This window comes from Phyllostomus hastatus, unplaced genomic scaffold, assembly GCF_019186645.2.
Source record: "Phyllostomus hastatus isolate PE091 unplaced genomic scaffold, TTU_PhHast_1.1 phas_contig_283, whole genome shotgun sequence".
Classification (NCBI taxonomy): Eukaryota; Metazoa; Chordata; class Mammalia; order Chiroptera; family Phyllostomidae; genus Phyllostomus; species Phyllostomus hastatus.
The window spans coordinates 16,491,435-16,511,893 of NW_025333833.1; the positions used below are offsets into that span (position 1 = coordinate 16,491,435).

Here is a 20,459-nt window from a genome sequence, read left to right on the forward strand (position 1 = left end):
CATAATACTCTTCAACTAAACGTTTGACCCTTATATATCCTACAAAATCAGAGCTACTAATTAAAAACCTTTTTGACTTTATTTGCCTAGAGATTAACCAGGGAACACAAAAGCCTAACAAGTGATCAAGCATTGGCTCTAAAGGCTGCCAGCTGCAGCTTCCTTCCCGAAGGTGAGTACATCTTAGACAGCACAGCAGAGCTGGAGGCTGCAGTCAGGAAGTGGGAGGATGGCTTTGTGAGAGCCAAAACTTTGGCTCATTTAAGAGGCCAGGGTACAGCCCTGGCTGGTGTGGCTCCATTGGGTGGAGTGCCGCCCTGTACACCAAAAGATTAGGGGTTTGCTTCCTGGTCAGGGCACTAAAAAAAAAAAAGTCCAGGATACAGATTTGCAAATTATAGCCTCTCTAAACAGTGGCTGGGGCCATATATGAAATAACTTCTATAATTTTCATGTGTACCTGGTGGGAAAGAGTCATGCATGTCAAATACCCCAAAGGCCTACTAGCTCTTTTTGAGTGCTAGGACTAGGAGGCCCAGGCAATGTAGCTTTGAGGATCACAGCTTTAGCAGAAAGGGGATAGAAATGAGTTAGGAAAACTGGAAAGTTTTTAAAAACCTTTATGTCCATTTATCAAATAACCCCTGCCTTCCCTACCTTATGAGAATAATTCTGACAGTAACTGTTTATAAATGTTGGCTACTGTATACCAGGTACTGTCCTAGGAGCGATACATGTAATGACACCCAATCCCATGTTACAGACAAGGGAACCGATTCACAGAGGTTAGGGAACTTGCTCAAGGTATACAGCGAGGGCCTGGATTCAAAGCTGGGCAGCTTGGCTTTAAAGATGATATATTTTAAACTATTATTTATAATGTTGTAAAGAATGTAACAAAAACACGCACAAGAAACGCATTTTACTTTGGAAAGTTAAAGGTGCTCTAAACAGCAGTTGAACGAAGTTCTGGAGGGAGAGCCCGCATCTAGACAGCACTTGTACATAATGGCTGTTCACAAACAACTTCCCTCAAAAGACTCAAAAATCCGATCCTTGCCTGTTTCTCTCTAGTACTGACTGTTGCCTATCGAAGTGCCCTAGATACAGTGAAGTCCTTGATGAGTGAAAAGGGAGGAACTCTGCAGGCCAGGTGCCTCACACAGGGCTTGGCCCCCAGGTACTGAATAAACAGTGTTGGCTGAATTGAACACCTTTTAATCAAAGGCATTTTGAAATGTGATATTCATATTTCACAAAATGGCTTGAATATAAATTATTTAGAATGTCAAAACAGGAAGGGGCATGTGGCAAGTTAAGGAAATTAAAGAGAAATGGGGCATAAGTGAAGTATTAAACCTTTAAAATTCAAAATAAAAAACCTGGTTATATATCCTTGAAATCCTTTTTCCTGGCTTAGCAGGGAAGTGGGAGGGATGAGCTTTTGAGATGGACAAGCCTATTCTTTTTTTTTCTTAACTTTAGATCACCTTATGTTCAACAAAGCGTTGTTTGGCTTGCCTGAAATTTCCAACCAGTATCTAAGGACCTAATGAATAGTGCAGGTTTTTCCATAATTCCTCAGAATTTAAGAATAGGGTTAATCCACCATCTGGCATGATTCAAATCTAGCCAGGCAAAGAACCTCCTATAAAGACCTATGTGAGAAGCAGTGGGCTATGACAAGCAAGAGCTCAGCTGGGCCTCCATGCAGCCTTTTATAAAAATTTGAAGCAGTTTGAAACTGCCTGGGTTTAATTGCCATAAAAAGGACAATAACTCAGTTTTTTAGGACAGGCATCCCTTGGTATTCGGGTGTCACTGATTCCAGGACCTGCCCCCTCTTGCCCAGTCACCAAAATCTGTGGATGTTCAAGCCCCTTACATAAAATGTAGTAGTACTTGCATATAACCAATTTACATCCTCCCATGTATTTTAAATCATCTCTAAATTACCTGTAATACCTAATACAACGGAATGCTATACAATAATTGTCTTACTGTATTATTTAGGGAATAATGGTGAGAAAGAAGTCTGTATGTATTGAGTATAGATGCAACAATAGTAGGCCTAACTACATTGTACATACCGCCAACAACATAACACTTCTGACCAGAGACTGGGTGAACCCGCAGGTGCAGAACCCATGGACACAGAGGGCCGACTGTATGACGACACTCTCACTCAGTCTCTCTTTTCACACGTCTGTAAAATGTTGCCCATACCACCTACTTGTGGAACTGGCTCTATAAGACTACTTGGTATTGACTTTAAGAGCAGTGTGAAAAGACGTCCAGACCGTCTTGGGACTAGGAAAATAGGAAAAACAGACCTAAAAGCAGCAGTGGGTTTGCTATGATAGGCTCCCAAAAAGCAAGTGCTGAACTGATTGATGTGTGACCTATAATACGAGATCATGGCTATAAGCTAATGTCATCTCTCTCTCTTGCGCGCTCGCTCTCTCTCTCTCAAAGAGTTATCTCCAGACATCCATATTACACAATGGAGGTTTTTAAAAATGCCTCCTATACAGGGTGTCCCAAAATCTTAGTGAAGTTTTAAGCTATTAGGGCTGAGGATGGGGGTGATGAGCTGAACCCATCCCTTGCCAGTCCAACAGGGTTAGCTACACATGGTCTTGATTATTATCAGTTAAATGTGAAGCCAAGATTAAAGAGCTGTTTTAAAGGATTAATTAGTGAACCCTCAAAAAATTAAATTAAGGGCCTGTGTTGAAACAGCCAAAAGGAAACTAACACAGTGTCGCAGCAACAGCGCTTGCAGTGCACTCAAATGGAAACGCTTGGGCTGGAAATACTTGTTTAGAAAAAGTTCTACATCACTCCACCCTCCTTCATCAAGTAATCCAAGCCTCCGAAGTGCTCAAGGTTTAACCAAGTGAGATGTACTTTATTAAAGCCTCTTTCAATTTGAACTAGATCATATCCTTGGGAATAAACAAATGTTCTTCAATGAACAAGCAGAAGAGATTCTTGATTACTACTGCAGTTCTTTTGTGTAGACTGCTTCTAGGTTAATGCAAAAAGCTCAAAAAAGGACATCAGATAAGGGAAAAGGCTTTATTATTCAGGATCAGCTCAGAGTCTGACACTGACACATAACAGGGATAATTATCTCATTACATTTGACCTTTGGCACCCATTTGAAGTACTAGTTTCCAAGAGAGACATGTTATACCCAGCAGATTCTCAGCAACTTTTGACAGCCACATTTGCCCCAATTTCACTTAGTATAGCTGTCAGAAGATGTGCAGGAATACAAAGAACAAAATCATCTACTTTAGATATCCTTTCCTTTTTCAAGGATTATTTTCCTACTGGCTTTCAAATCAAGAGAAAGATAGACAGCATTATGGGCAAGGATTCATCATAAATAACACCGTCCCCCAGTCTAACACTCAAAATTCAAAAACCAAATATATGTAGAGTTCCTAAATATTCAGGTAACACTGGTGTGCTCTGTTTTAAAACAGTAATTTTATGGCTTCCCTTTATTTTCCTCCTTGGATAAAACCAGGAGAACCCTGCTTAACTGACCTTGGCAGCTCTGGTTGTTACAAACTTAACTTATAAGAATCAAAGGAATTAAAGAGTTATCATTAGAACAGATTTGAAAAGTATCACAAAAATATGAAGAAAGTCTACACAGTCCTCAAATATATAGATAAAATGAATCAAGTTTCATGATTGCAAGGGCACTCCCTCCCAAGGACACAGCACATAGAAAGTATATGAAGCTATGAGGTTACAATGGGGGAAAATATAAAACAACAGTTCATCTCAAGATGATCGATATGCAACTGTTGATTAAGGGAAGGGATGTTCAAGATATTTTGCACATTATAACTTAGAGTTAGTCTATATACTCTATATTAAAAAAAGCATAAAAAATTCCAAGATTTTTTGACTCAGTGCTATACTAGCAGGCAATTGCTTTTTATATATATAAAGAAAATCCAAAAAAGCAAGTGAAAGCCAAGATTTATTTTTGAGGTTCTGGATTTTCAGCTCAGAACAATCTTCTTTTATAAAATTTCAATAAGATATTAATAATTTTTCTTAAAATCTGATGACTATTTTTTTTAAAGTCGCAGCACCCAGAGAACTGAGGACTGAATTCAAACCCAAGCTTCAGTGTATGGTTACTGAGTTTATAAACATCTCCTCTTGTAAATGGCAAAAATCACAACCTCTTATAGAGCATGATGTTGAGTTGGTAACATAGCAGATTGCTTAGCAAAAATATGGGGAGCTTAAATCTCACGTGGGAGATATATTTGGGGAAAAATACAAATAAGGGTTCTAGTGTTGTTCTACTTTTTCCAGAGTTGACTGTCTTTAAAGTAAAAATGATTTTAACTAAAGGGACTATTATCATTGAATCACACGCTAAATCAACGTAAATGTACTTATCTGAACATCACATTTTTACACATACTAAAAAAACCAAACAGAAGGAGTTAGAGTGGAAAGAGTATATATTTTAAATGCGAGTATATTTGCTGGAGGCAGCACAGATCCGGGGTCTTCGGCAGCGGGCCTTCCCAGACAGGCCTCCTGCTCTGGCCGGCAGGCACCTCACACTGTGCATAGAAAGTCTCAGAGTAACAAGAGACAAGTCTTGTTTTTTGCCTCTATATGCTGGTATGTTATTATAGTAGAGAATATGAATAATTAAAAAAGCGACGACTACTTATTGAAAATGTTTGAAAGGATTGTCTCTAAAAATGAAAAATGGTGGCTTTCTTATAGAGCCACTCTGTTGTATTTTTATATTGTTTAAATGGGCCAAAGTTCAGTTAACTTACTCAGATTAAGATCTATAATTCTGTTGACTGTTCAGGACTACAGTAGTCATCTTGAGACTTTCTGTGGAAGTATGTACAAATTTTCCTCATGGAGCTGGGAGTAATAGTGACCTAGAAGAAGAAAGTTTAGATTTCAGACATTTTCTGAGATAAAAGTCTACCTGTTACCCTAGCAGATATTTTATGTTAGGATGCCTAGATATTTGACTAATGTCAGCCAACTTTCAGTCTCAAATACTTTTATGACAATGTCACTTTTGGTTGATTTTTACTAAATAAAATAAAAAAAAATTTAATAGACAGTATACAAAGAAGAAAGGAAGGGACTTTCACATGAACAGAAATATTTACCAGTTTAACCTCCTAGTTGGAACCAAAGAGGTTAAAACTACTATCTTCTTTGAAATGAATAAACTACCCTCTCAAATTTAAAACAATAGGTATTCAAATGGCAGCTACTAACTACCCTCATCTGAAGAAGACTACATTATCGTGTACATAAACAAAAAAACTTAAAGAAACTTTAGCTTCAAAGACTGAAAAAATAACCAGTGTTAAAAAAGAAACAAGCCCAAAATGGAGTCACAGGTGCTAAGCCCCACCTCAGCAAAACAAGACTAGTAATATATAACCCATTTGCAGTTTCAGCCTCTCCCAGGAATGTAACCTTTAACCAGTCTGGAATTTCCTGATTAATGCCAGTGAGGTAATCTGCTTGATACCCCCTGCCTTCCCCTAAAGAAAGAGACCTTGTCTGAAATAATTCATTCTTTCAATTTTCCTTTCCCTTCTTCCTTTCTGTCCTTGAAAGTCTTTTATTTTGCCCTGGCCACATATTTTAGTTGGTTAGAGCATTGTTCTGATATGTCAAGACTGAGGGTTCAATACCCAGCCAGGGCATAATGAATGCATAAATAAGTGGAACAACAAATAGATATTTCTGTCTCTTTTGAGTCACTGATAATACAAAAAGCTGTTGATTCTGTATAGCCCTTCAGGACTCCTTTATGTTTGCTAGATGGGATGCTGTTTGATTCATGAATTGTTGAATTTTGTTGTTTTAACACTAGAAGTATCTTAAACCAGCACACTCTTTGAAAATGCTCTGTAGCAAGGTCTTAGCTAAAGTTTGTGTTTGAAGGAATCTTAAAATACTTCTAATTTATTACTAAAATTATGGGATAGGCTTCATGATAGTAGGTGGGTGACAGAGCTGGCCTAAGGTTATCCAGCTTCTACTTTTTAAAAGGGCAGATGTTGCTGGTCATGATCTCTGGATTGCATTTTAGTCATTCTACCACTTTCTCCGTAACACAGAGCACAAGCTACTATGGACTGCACAGAAATTTCCTTAACCCACCGCCCCTTAACTGACAAACTGATTAACAGAAACTTTATTCCCTTTGCTGCCCATGGCTCACCTAATGCTCTCAGCTACTTCTGCCTCCATCATTATAATGAGTCATTTGATTTTTAAGGTTTATAAATCTATTTCTGCCAGCAGTTTCTGCTTTTCGAGATTATCTAATTTTAAATAGTATATCAACTGAAAAATAAGAGCCCTAAAAAGATACGTAAAACTAAGCTGATGTTTAATAAAGTGTAGATACAGGTGAGTTGCCAAAACATTGGTGTGAGCAAGGAAACTGTAAGAGATAAGGGATAATCATTAAAATCTAGAAGGAGCCTGCACTTGTAAAAAGGGAAGAAGTCTATCAAAAGGTGTTGCCAAGGGCTTGAGGCTGAGGAAAATAAGCAAAAGGGGGCAGGGAGGGAAATATTGTCAAACAGAGGGGATGAAGATATTTTTGAACTGATATCCTGGAGGATAAGGAGGCTTTGATGGATCAGACAGCAGCAGGGCTGAGGAGTATGGACCTTAACAGGAGTGACTTTAATGGGAGTAAATAGAGTTGCCAGTTAAAAGTACAGCACACACCCAGTTACATTTGAATTTCAAACAAATAATTTGTAGTATAAAAAGTTTAGCAATCTCTGTCCTATATATTTTTGCATGCTAAGTCTGGCAACCCTAAAATAAACAGATTTACCTAAAAGCATCCTGACTTCTGAGAAGGGATCTGTACCTGCCCTGTTCAAGTTAGGAAATGCATCTTACCACCACTGTTGACTTACCGGGCCTGGAGAAGTCTTCCCGCTCTGTCTCCTGGTATTGGGGGTCTGAGATGATGGACTTCGTGGTGATGAATTCTCAGCCTTCCGTTTGGCTGCCATGGCCAATAACCAGTTTTTGTTCTCTGGGGAGCTATTCTCTTTGCCTACCAATTCAGACCCTTCTCCACAAGATCCCAAAGGAAGAGATAGTGTCCCGCAGCCCTCTGAAGCATAAGGACTGGCAGGAGAAGGAGGCTCTGAGACACTCATACTGGCTCCTTCAATCTTGCTTGATTTGGTAGGACCTAGAGAGTCCTTACCAAGGTCTTCCTGGTTGCCAGTAAGGCAGCACAGATCCAAATGAAGCTTTTCAACTGGGTCATCAAGCTCAGTCACACAGCTGCAACTCTTCACACACTTTTGTTTCACATTCTCCAGACAACTTGAGTCTAGCCTCCTCTTCACTCTATTTCTAGACTCTGAGCAAGCCACTGCTTGGGATGATTTCAGGCTCACGGGAATGAGGGCTTTTCTTGGAGACATGATCTTGGTCTCACAAGCAGGTGGAGTGATGGGTGGTGATGAAGAAGGTGTTTGGGTCATCCAGTTCCTAATGGACATCTTGAAAGATAAGGGTGGCTTGGGAGAGACAGAGGAGATGGAGCCTCTTCTGCTAACGGGAGACCGGGCCTTGGCAGGAGGGGTTTTAATGGAGAATGTGGGAGTATTGGAAGGAAGAGGGAGGTCTCCTGCACAGCTCGGAGCACAGGCTGCTGAGGAAGGGGAGGAACTAGATGGACTGATCTTTACTCTGGGGGCTTTGGCAGGAGTATTCTGGCCACTTGTCACTGTTCCTATAAAAGAAAAGAGGGTCACAAAAGTCAGAAGTGAAAGCCAAAGACAATCCCTGAATCTGCATCAAGGAAAATTATAGGTAACTTAATCACCCAGGGGTTGATTTCCCAGAGAATCGATCATATAAATCATTTGATTCTTACCATTTCCTCTTAGCCTCTTCCTTCCCCTTTCCTAACTGCCAGCCTCCCAAGTGTCCTACTTTAAAACTTATACTTGTAAAAATCTATAAAATTCAGGAAAAAAAAAAGATTGAAAGTGTCTAGGTGAACCAATTTTAGTGTCTTTCCTATACTTACTTGGGCATGTAATCTATGTGATTTGAACACAATCCTTTAGCTCCTCTGCCTCAGTTTCCTTATTTGTTTTTTTTTAAAGATTTTATTTATTTATTTTTAGAGAGGGAAGGGAGGGAGAAAGAGAGAGAGAGAGAGAAACATCAATGTGCGGTTGCTGGGGGCCATGGCCTGCAACCCAGGCATGTGCCCTGACTGGGAATCGAACCTGCAACACTTTGGTTTGCAGCCCGAGCTCAATCCACTGAGCTATGCCAGCCAGGGCCTATTTGTTAAATACAGTTTTTAATCTACACAAGTATTCCATCAAATTCTTAATGTTATCAGGCCCCATGTGGTTTTCCACTTTAATTTACACATGGCTACTATTCTTCACAAGCCAAAGAACATTGCAGAAACTCAATGCTTGCTCTTGGTAAAGCAAATTAAACAGTGGGTATTACTCTTTTCTGTGTGTCCTGCCCCTTGTTTATAAGCAATGGCAAGTCCTTCAGGCAAATTCTTATAAACCGTATGCTTCTCCCCCCTGAGGCCCCACCAGACAACACTGTATTTTCTTACTTTCCTTCTGAATTTCCTAGATTTCTGAATAGTGTTTCTGTCTTCAAATAACAAGGAAAAAACATCTATTTATTTCTTGGCCATAAAGTCTTTGAACTATAGCTCTGATATTTTAACTCAGTTTAATAATTAATTGCATTTATATGCAACTGAATTTAGAATGGCCTGACATAAAAATACCATCTTTTAGTTAGAAGGAAGACTAAGTTCAGCCATTTAGTTACCCTGTACATTTTACCCTGTGCTTTCACTACTCAAGCAGCCTTGCCTTGAGATAAGAGAAATTCTACCACTGAATTGCTTAAACTTTTCTCATAAACCACATTTAGAAATGGCCAAAATGATACCGTTCCTTCCATAAAGGTCAACACTAGAAAACCCCATTTTGTTATAATGTACTATGGGAGGGGAGGTAGAGCCAGAGGCCTGTCCGTGGGGCATCTAGCGATAGAGCTGACATTCATGTTCCAGAGCTTGATTATAGTTATTATTTCAAACAGAAAGAAACTTTTCATTCGCTACACTTCTCAGTGCAAGTCAACAGTCACTGCACAGCCCTACAGTCATTAGTGCCATTAAGGTGGGCTGAAGTGAATGTTTAGGGCAGAAAGTCCTAAAACAGGATGTCTTACAACAACATGCAGATTGAAGGCAGGACTAGGGCAGAAGAAAAAGCAGGTATGTAAGTTTCCGTTATGTCAGTGGCAGACACCTGAAGTGTTTACCAAAGGTCAGTAGGAAGTGTGATGTGGTGGAAAGTTGGGGCATTTCTTTTCCTTCAGGATGTTATAATGGAGAAATAGATCGTAGGGGTCAAAGAGCAGATTTTGTTAACTTTGAAGGTTAACAGAACTTAAACTCTGGGTCAAATTTAAATTCTTTCTTTTTAAAATTTTTAATAGCAATTAGATTATAAAAGTAATACAAGTTCATGTTAAAAAATTTCAATTATAGAGGGGAATAAGGCAAACAGCAAAAAGTCCTTTTCAAGCTTCTTCTTTCACTTATATGCGCATTCCACAATTTTCTATGAGCTTATTAGCACACACAAAGGTATATGTATATGCCTTAAAAAACACAATGGATCATTAAACACACATGTTCTGCAATTTGCTGTTCTCTGAACAGTGTATCTTTTGATATCTTTTCATGAAGGTACGCTTAGATCCATTATGCTTTTCTTTAACAGCTGGATAGTATGTCACCATATTGACCTATAGATTCAAGTATGACATGCCATATAGCACTTCATCTACTTAAATGCATCAATCCCTATTAACCCAAAGCACTGCATGAGATCTGATGACACAGTACAGGCTGGGTTACTGCTCTAAAGGTGTCTGAAAAGTTAGTGCCTTCAAAAAATTACATAGAAAGCTTACAAGTAATCATGCAATTTGTAGCTTCTTTTTACATAAGGGTTTGCCACCTGGCCTCACTGTACCTTTCAATCTTATTACATACTACACTGCTTTAGGATCCTGTTACAGGATACTACTCACTGCTTCCTGAACAGGCTGTGCACTGTCACATCTCTGTCTTTATTCATGTGGGTTTCGTGCCAAGTCTGCCCCTTCTTTGCCAGGCAAAAATTTTCCTCATGTTTCCAGGCTCTGATGACAATTCACAAACCTCTTTCCTCCTCTCTCATACAGCTCTTCTCTCCACAGGAAAAGGGTTTGCAGGGCTGTTGTTTATATAGCTAGGAGTAATGTTTACAATATACTATAGCTATTTTTTTGTTTTTCTAAGAATTTGCCTCCTGGACTAAACTGCAAGCACCTGAAGGGCAGGTGATGATGATTTAGTCATTTTTAGGTCTAGTGCCTAAAATGTACCCAGCCAGGAATTATCAAACCATGTTTGTTAAATTTCATTACCACTGAGACAGATGAGACTGAGGTTCCAGGCATCAACAACAACAACAAAGGACTCTGTAAACATTCTGCTGACTTTCAAGAGTGCAGCAAGCACTTAAGTTAGAACAGGTTAGGTCTCCTTCTCTTCAAGATAAGGATTATCATCTTTGTCACTCAGTAATGCCTAGACCAGTGGTTCTCAATACTAGCCACACAAATCAGACTTAGTTGGAGCTTTATTAAAAAAAAAAAAAAAAAAGTACAGGTAATTGGCCTCAATCCCAGACCCAGCAATTTATGTGACACACAAACTTTTAAAAAGCCCCCCAAGTGATTCCAATACACAGCCAGGGTCAAGAACCATTGGCCTTGTCAGATCTCCGGCTGACACAGTGAAAGAATAGTAAGCCACAGAGCAGGTACTGGCTGGGAAAAGTAGGGCAGAGGGAAAAGGGGCTGTGTCTTGGGATATAAAGCCTTCCAGCTGGTTGCTAAAAGGGCCAGAAGAGAAGATATGCAATGCAGTCCAGGACAGTCAGGAAAGTTGGGGTGGCCATGAGAAGACTGGGAAAACAGAGGAACATAATTTTCAAAATGGCAGTGTGATTAGCAGCAGCCAATCTGTTGCCAGATGGTGGCTTCTAGGACTGAACGGTCAGTGTGCTGGCCTTCGGCACTCACGTCAGGTTGTCAGTCTGTAGCGCTACTCAGAGCGACTCCAGCACCACTCAGAGGTGGAGAAAACTAGTATAACTCCTGGTTTGGTCTTAATTTGAACTTAGCTTTGCTGTGTTGGGTTCTACAGGAGGCAGTACTGTAGAGTGCTCCCAAACACACACTCTAGAATCAGACTACAAGGGTTCAACTCTGGTGCTACTTCAGCTTCACACCTGTGTCCTCTTAGGTAAGTCCAACTTCCTTGAGCTTCAGTTTGGTGTTTGGGGAATTAACTGAGATTATCCAAGTAGGTCCTTAGAACAATTGTGTAGTACTCAACAATGGCTATACGTCGTTATTACTATGATCCAAATTTGGTCAATATGTGGAACTTTTTGGGGGGATTTGGATTCCAAAATTAAGAATAATTAGTGACATACTAAAAATAAAGTTAAAAGCAACATATTTTTCATCAAAAATCTTAAAATGTTTATAGCTGTTGACACGGAAAATCCACCTCTGGAAATCTATTTTAATGGAAGGAGGGACCCTAAATTATAAAATAATTTTCACAGAATATTGGAAGCAAAATGTCCAACTCTACAAGAACAGTCAGGTAAATAATGGACCACTAACTCAGTGGACTATTTTACATTTTGTTAAAAAGATAACATAGAAGGTGCTTAGAACATTATGTTCAATGAAAAAAATCCCTAAGTAATTCAAATGTATATAGAATATAACTGTGACTCTGTTAAGAATATAAAGGAAAAAAATCTGAAAAAACACTCAAAATGTTAAAATTCTCCATGAGTAGAAATACTGATGGCTTTTTCCCTCGTATGATTCTTCTCTTTTATGTTTTCTAAAATTAGGGAAGGAAAAGTACATATAAAGGCAAAGCAGCAGACAGACATCCCATGTTCATGGATTAGATGCATTGAACATGGGTAACACAATACTACCAAAACTGGTCTGCAGATTCAATGTAATCCCTAGAAATCCCAGAGAGATTTTGTTGCAAAAATTGACAAAATGGTCATAAAATTTATATAGAAATAAGAGAGACCCAAAATAGTCAAAGCAATCTTAAAAGAAGAAAAAAGAACATTGGAGACTCAGACTTTCCAATTTCAAAACCTACCACAAGGCTACAGTAATCAAGACAATGTGGTACCAACGTAAGGACAGACATACACAATAGATCAATGGAACAGAATTGAGAGTCCAGAAACAAACACTACACAAACCCTTACAGTCATTTGATTTTCACAAGGAAGCCAAAACAATGGGTTAAAGAATAGTCTCTTGAAAAAATGATACTGAGAAAAAGCTGGATATCCAGAATGCAAAGGAATAATTTGGATCCTTGTCTCACATTGTACACAAAAATAAACACAAATTGGATATAGCTCTAAAGTAAAATAACTCAGCTTGATGAAAACCATAGGAGTAAATCTTTGTGAACTTGGGTTAGGCAATGGTTTCTTAGACACACCATCAAAAACACAAAAGACAAAATAAAAAAGAGATAAATTGTACTTCATGAAAATTAGAAAATTTTGTGTGTCAAAGGACAACACCAAGAAAATGAAAGACAACCTACAGAGTAAGAAAAACATATTTGCAAGTCACTATATGACAAGGGACTTAACTCCAGAATAGATAAAGAATGTTTATAACTTAACAATAAAAAGACAAATAACCCAGTTAAAATATGGGCAAAGAATCTGTACAGGTACTTCTTGAAGAAAAATACACAAATGACCAATAAACACATGAAAAGATGTTCATCATCATTAGCCATCAGAGAAAAATCCAAACCAAAACTACAATGAGATAGCACTTTACACTCACAAGGATGGTTAAAATAAAAAAGATGAACAATAACAAATGTTAGTAAGGATAAGGAGAAATCAGAACCCTAATTTTGGGTGTTAAAAATACTCTAGATTTAGACTGTGTCAATGACTGCCCAGCTCTGAATATATTAAAGATGACCGAACTGTATACTTGAAATAGGTGTATTTATGGTACACGCATACAGGGTGGGGCAAAAGTACATTTACAGTTGTTCATATGGAATAAAATACAATAATTAATAAATAATACAAGAATAAGCTCTGTGTTTTGTGTACTTACAACTGTAAGCTACTTTTGTCCACCCTGTAGGCCAGGTCTGCTACTGCTTCAGGGTCTTTGCCTTTGCTCTTTTGTTTGCCAAAACATCCACGTGGTTCCCTACTTCACTTTCTTTACTCAGACATCATCTTTTCACTGAGGCATCCCTGGGCACCTCATTTAAAATTTTAATAGCACACTTTGCCAATCTGCCCCCTTCCCTTTTTCCTAAGCATTCCCGTTATCTGGCATAGTACATATTTGTTTTAATATGTCTTTAATTTGTTTATTGTCTCTCATGCTAACATGTAACCTCCATTTACATCTTTGGAATTCTTGATTCTTTAGTTCATTGTTGAATCCCCAGCAACCTAGAGCAGTGCCTAGCATATAGTAGGCATTCAATAAATATTTTACAAATAAAACCACCAGTGTATTGAAGTATCTTGTGTAGATGACAAACATAGTAGTATTCAAAAAATTTTTACTGAAAAGAAAAATGTCAAGAAGATATTTTTCTTTAAAACTGTACCAACACAGCCCTGGCTATTGTGGTTCAGTGGATTGAGCACTGGCCCGTGAACTAAAAGGTCACTCGCTGGTTTGATTCCCAGTCAGGGCACATGCCTGGGTTGTGGGCCAGGTCCCTGGTTAGGGGTGTGTGAGAGGCAGCCAACTCATGTTTCTCTCTCACATCGATGTTTCCCTCCCTCTCTTTCTCCTTCTCTCTTAAAATAAATAAATAAAATCTTAAAAAAATATATACCAACACAAAATCAGATCTTACCTTACCACTCTGCATAGCAGAATTAAATCAATCAAAACATAAACAAATGTAGAAAAATGTATGGGATCCTTACCTAGGTCAGCTCTTGCCTCTTTTTTCTTCTGAGAGGCCCAACCCACTATGGAGAGCTTATCTGCTGACTTCTCCTCTAAGCCTCTATTCAAGCGCCAGATTTTCAGTGTATTGTCATCAGAGCAGGTAGCAATCTAATGAGAACCAGAAAGGGAGTTAAGTTTTAATCAAAGATTTGTGACAAGTGAAGTACATGTGTCTTAAGGGCTCATGACTGGAAAATTATTTTGCTTGATATAACAGGATATAGAAAACGGCATCTGAAAGATATTTCTATCCCTTGTTTTTAGGAATCATTGCAGATTTCCAAAGAAGTGAATTCTCTAGTTTCTTTTTTTATACAGATCCTGCTAGTATGTCTTTTGTTACCAGTCATCTCTTATTAATCTAAAGCTCTTCTATAAACCAGGTTCATTTCATTTTACTCTCAATAAGTTGGGCAAGTCATTATCTTTACCATCTTCTATGTAACTATGAAATATTTCATTAAGAAACACTTTTTGCTTTCTCTTTCCCTCAGATGATCAATCAGTGTATGCTACTGACTTTCAATTTCTAAAACTTTCTTCTGAATTCTGCATGTTCTGGCTTATTGCTGAAGTAATGGGATCAGTTCCAAGATCAGGCTTAGTTCATGACTCTAGTAGGCTGTGACAAGCAGAATGAAACCAATCCTGAGACTTTTTCTAGATAGGTAAAAGGAGCAATATGGTAAAACAAGTTCACTAAGCTGAAAGAAGTTAAAAATAACCTTTGCCCCTTTAAAAATATCTGGCCATTCCTGATCTTGGTCCCAAGCCTTTTATGGCAGAGAAAGTCCAGCTTGAAGAGCTTGTGGCAAATGGCCACTGGTACCAGAGCTATTTCCCAGCATTTGTTTATATAATTTCTCTATTTCAGTCACTAAAGAGATAGAAACACACACACACACACACACACACACACACGTTCTCTTAAGTCTTGGCCCCCAGGAGACTGGCAGCTTTTTCCTTTCCTTACTGGGAGGCCAAAAGAAGACACATACTTAACTGCTCAACAAAAAATGCCTGGAATCCCCAGTTACTCTATAGTCAGTACTAACAGGAGTTATTATTTATAGAGCACCTGTGTGTCTGACAATTTGCATTCTTTATCTTATTTAATTCTCACAATATAAAAATCTTCATACTTAAATAATCTCATCTATAAAATGGGAATAAAGTTATTTGTCTGAGGTCACCATAATTGAGTGGCAGATCTAATAAATCCAAATTTTTCCAATTTCCAAGGCTAGATCTCTTTTTTTTAAAACCATATTTTACCTTCCTAACTCTAGGCTAGGGACAAAATTATTTCAAAGAACTTTTTAAAAAGGCGGTCATTAGATTAGCATTGGAAAACAGCCCTGCCTCTTCTTTCTGTGCACAGAGGCAACAGATGATGGCTGCAAAGAGATGACACAATTAACTGAGCCACTAAAGAAATCACCTTAATAAGTTCTATGATGACACAGAACTTCATGTTAAAAGATCTTTCACTGTAAATAACATGGAATCTCAGAGGAAAATGTCACTAGTGTAATGTCAATGTAATTATTAGTAATTAAAGCAATGATTTTTTTAAAAAGTCTATGTGAAGCTGACCACAGAAATCACTAGACAGGGCTAGTAGAGATGCCAGAGTAGATGAGACCATGAGAAGTTTCTGGAAGATAAATAACAGATGGGAACAATAGGCAACAAAACCTTAAAATGTCAAGATGAGAGAGAGATGGTCCTCCACATAACTGAGATTTTGCATAAGCCCAGAATAACCCAAAGACCAGAGGCAGCAGGAGCTGGGAGAGAGTAGAACTTGGGCTAATATTATGTGAAACCCCCTACCTATACATGTAGGGGTTTGTTTATGTTTCTGGCCTTTCTACATTTCAGGTTATTTATCTATCTTCACTACTTAAAACATTCTTTTTTTAAGTGACAGTATTTTCTTCTTTCCAGAGCATCTAAAACATTTTGAAACTACTTCTTGTGTAGTTTAGCCACAGATAACCTAACCTAGTAGAACTTCACACTAAGCATTTTTTAGGCATGTGAAGCCCAAGCGGGACTGTGAAGAACAGTCAAGATGTTACCTTCAATACACCACATTTCTAATACATAGAAAACTAAAAAGACAAGTTCTTACCTTAGAGTTTAAGATTGTTTTAATTAGATTAAAAACTTAATTCTATGTTTATGAAAGGAATGACTCTAGGAAACCAAGAAATCAATCCTTTACCTTATTGCATAATACAATTTCTCTATTGTTAAAAAAAAGTAGAATATGTATAGTTAATGTTGAACAGATCTTGGAAGACCTCTAGTTCTTTTAAATCTTTATTTAAGCATGAAAGTCTATATAGATCTCAAACTAACCTTGAGAAAAACCACAAATCTATTATCTACTTTTTAAACCAACTATGGGTATTTGTTTACAAACCTTTGTGAAATCTGACGGACACCAGCACACAGATGTGACCTCTTGAGAATGACCCAGGAGCACAGTTGGAGGATGCCAGGGTGTGGACACCTTTGTGCACAAACAAACAAACACACACAAAAAAACCCCACAAAAAAAGTTAGCAGAGTTGTGTTAGTTCTCCCAGCTAAAGGCTTTGAATCTCTTCATATTGGTGTCTCAGAGATCTTGAGGATTGTTACCAAAGGCCCCTGTGTATGCCTAGTTATAGATTAGAAAAAGAGTCCCAATGGGTAATAAAAGTACTTTTTGTCATCAATCTGAGAAAACAGGAATGAGCCAAAGTAAGTAAATAATGAGCTTAGATTCTAGTTTAGGTCTTAGTTCAAATCAGGGCCATCCAGCTATACATATTTTGACTAAAATTCAAGACTGGTTGCAGTTCAAGTAGAATCTTGTTTTTACATTGCCTAGACATTTTCAGATCTCTAGCCAGCTACCTTCAGGGACACAACATGAAGGCACCCGAGACATGCTATCATCATTCCTGGGACAAGAAGATAGTCTTTCTTCCAAAAGAAGATTCACTGACTTTTCCCAAAGTCCAAAGTTATATATCCTTTCATTTTAGAGGATATAAACTACATTTTATATGACACTTGATATCCTTTTTGGAAGAAAAATTCCTCTAAAATTTTGTTTCAGTTAATTTGCTTAAAGACGACTTGAATTTTCAAGTAAGTGTTGCTACATTTTAAAGTATAAAAAAGAAGGGTCACATTTTGAAGTACTACATACATGACTAAAATCATATTTACCCCCTCATTGGATGCCACTAATAATATGCATTTGACAGCTGTCTGATTCAAGAGTTGCCAATCCCTTTCAGAGGCCATGGGAATTAATCAGCACAATATGGAGTACAAACTCATATAACTATTATTAGCATGTGTTTAAAAAGGAGAAATTATTCTCTTCATTTTCCTGAGGCTCTGAATCATTGCTCATTTATATAAAGAAAGTGGAGGCGACTCTGGGAAGAATATTTGTATGACTAAGTAAACTTAATAGATTCCTCAGATTATAGTTAAGAGATTTGACACAATGAATCATAAGGTTATCCAACTTATTACCACTCCTCTCTCTTGGGTTAAATGGCACATATATGATGATTCAAAAAGCAAAAGACAAAAACCAGAGTCTAATTTAATTTGCCTTGCTGTGTGAATTAAAGTTTAACAGATAGGAAGCTTTTTCTGAGTACTATCTAAAAGGATTTCACTTACTGCCTACTCCTACCACATCACAGAGAACAATGACTTATTCTCCTTTGAGTTAGCATATTTTAAAAAAGACTTTCAAGATAATCTTTAACTATCTCAATAGCCACAGAAATTCTTCTTCCTCCTCTACTAGTGGGCCCCAGCCTATTAAGTTTCTAATCACCACACACCCAAGCAGGTCTGGTAGCAGCAAGTTAAAAGGAAAAGGAAATCCTCAAGTCCCCTTGACCCTCCCTGGTAGAAGCACATTATTCTACTCCATTGGTTTACTCTGCTGTTGCCTCTAGATTTTCATTTCACAATACTGCCCCCCTTGCTCAGTTTCCAGATTTTACAATACCCAGGAGAACCTAAATGTGTACTCAAAGATCAAAATAAATTTCAAGAAAAACCAAACATCTACCAATAGAATGTATGTACATTAGTGCATTTATCTACAGGATCTAAGAGCAAAAAACAAAGGACAAGACCCGTTAAAAAACTTTTTACAATTTGACTATAACACAGGAATAATAATAATGACAATAAAATTTAGCATGTCTTGAATAATTACCATGATCTAGGCACTTTACGTAGCATTAAAAGGGAAGGGATGGTTCGTCAAAAAGTTAAACATAGGATTAATTTCCATATGACCCAGCAATTCTAGTCTTAGGTATATTTTCCCAGGAGAAGTGAAAACATGTTCAAACAAAAACTTGTACATAAATGTTCATAGTAGTTTTATTCAAAAAGCCAGAGTAGAGTAATTCCAATGTCCACCAACTTATGAATGGATAAATACATTGTGGACTACACATAACATACAATGGAATGTTCAGCCATAAAAAGGAATGAAGTACAGATACATGCAACAATGATAACCTTAAAAACATGTTAAGTTAAAGAACTCAGACATAAAAGATCACATATTACATGATTCCATTTACATGAAATGTCCAGAATAGGTAAATCCATAGAAACAGAACATAGATTAGTGGTTGCCAGGGGCTGGGGGAAATGGAGAGTGAGTCTTAAAGGGTACGGAGGTTCTTTCTGGAGAGATACAATGTTTGGAAATGACATGGTGGTGATACATGCATAATATTGTGATTATATTTAAAATCACTGAAGTGTATACATTAAAATGACTAAAATGGTGAATTTTATGTTATATGAATTCTACCTAAATAAAAAAAGGTGGAGAGAGGAGCATGTTGTAAAGCTGAAATGAGAACTAATGTCCAATAAATATTTATGAATGCAGATTAGGACTGTTCTAGTATGGTATAGTATGCTTCACTTAATGACTGCTTCAAGGAAGATTAGTTTCCTCTAATGAAACTCAGGTGGTGTTTAAATTCTTCATTTTATTCAGATAAATTTTTACTTATGCTCACTGTTACTATAAAAAACATTGCCATAATTACATGATTACATTTTTTTTAAAAAAGCCTCCTTCGACCTTTAAGAAGGAAGAGGAGACTATTTAAAGTCCAAGAGACATTTACATCTCTGCATTCTGGAAATGGTTAAAACACAGAAAATTGTCCTCTCTTACATATTCCACTTTGTTATAAAGACTTTAATTCAAGGCATAAGAATTCCAAAGTACCTCCCAGAGCTACAAAGGTACCTCTAGCAGTAACTGGCTCTAACCTACAGACCTCATAAAACATTTAATATGTTTCAACATACTAAGGAGATCAGCACCTTTCCTCAAAAAAATGTCCTTACTTGGTCCAGTAAGAAACCAAATCTAATCTTTATTTCTGCCATGAGATCATTTACACTTCCTAAAGTGTCAGGCTCAGTGTTTTGCCAGTCAGCGGTAGAATGACTATGCCAAATCAGTTTATTTATAACCACTTGAATACTATTCAGTGGTTCTATTAGAAGTGAACCAGGGAAGAAGGGAGGAGTATGGGTGAGGGTGTCACAAGGGGTAGAAAATTAAAAAGAAAAAAAAATACAATATTAAGTCTTTTTATTTTTAAGTCTTTGACATCACAATCAGTCTATATTATATCTCCCCTTTGCTGGGCAGTGGTGAGAATTAAGCCATTCTCCTGTGTCTCAAGATCTAAAACTTCCTTCTTTTATTTTTACTCTGTCTTCTTACACCCATGAACTTCTAAGTGTAGGGAAAATACCAAAACTTGAGAGAATTCTGACTTCTTGGAAAGGTAGCAGAGTTATAACACAACGTAACAGGCTGGATATTCAGCTTGTGGAAAAAATTTTTTTAACAGGTCCAACCCTCTTGTTTTATCATGGAAAAGAGAAACTGAGCCACCTCACTAAGCTAATTCAATTTTAGGAGCAGTAAGCTTGCCAGGATCTCAAATATCAGAGTCTGCACGCTGAGTTATGTGTGGACAGGCAGGAGAACATCATGTCTGACCCACGTCATTCAGCACTAACACGTGACCCAGCCTAGAATTCAGAAAGGGTCACCCATGTGTGTGACAGCCACTAGTTAGGTACCTGAAGATGGGTTACTAACAACTGCTGAGTATCTTTACTTCATGCCCTTAGGGAGTATCCCTAAACCCTCATTCCCCGAAACAACCAAAAAAAGGTCTTTGTACTACCAAACAGGGCTAGGG

At 37.7% G+C, this 20,459-nt stretch overlaps 1 protein-coding gene across 2 annotated transcripts in view; it reads right to left on the reverse strand.

The window, feature by feature from the left end:
• Window positions 1-3,076: 3,076 nt before the first annotated feature.
• The window catches only part of DTL (denticleless E3 ubiquitin protein ligase homolog), a 50,431-nt gene continuing 33,048 nt past the window's right edge, over window positions 3,077-20,459 (reverse strand). Inside the window, exons 12-16 of one of the 2 annotated variants that reach the window (XM_045838570.1) lie at window positions 16,610-16,699; window positions 14,154-14,286; window positions 6,966-7,798; window positions 4,830-4,940; window positions 3,077-4,604 (exon numbers count right to left, since the gene is read on the reverse strand). In XM_045838570.1, coding sequence (XP_045694526.1) covers window positions 4,842-4,940; window positions 6,966-7,798; window positions 14,154-14,286; window positions 16,610-16,699 — 1,155 coding nt within the window. In that variant the 3' untranslated portion in view covers window positions 3,077-4,604; window positions 4,830-4,841. Of the gene's footprint in view, window positions 4,941-6,965; window positions 7,799-14,153; window positions 14,287-16,609; window positions 16,700-20,459 lie in introns of both variants that reach the window. The other variant, XM_045838569.1, reaches the window with a different exon arrangement.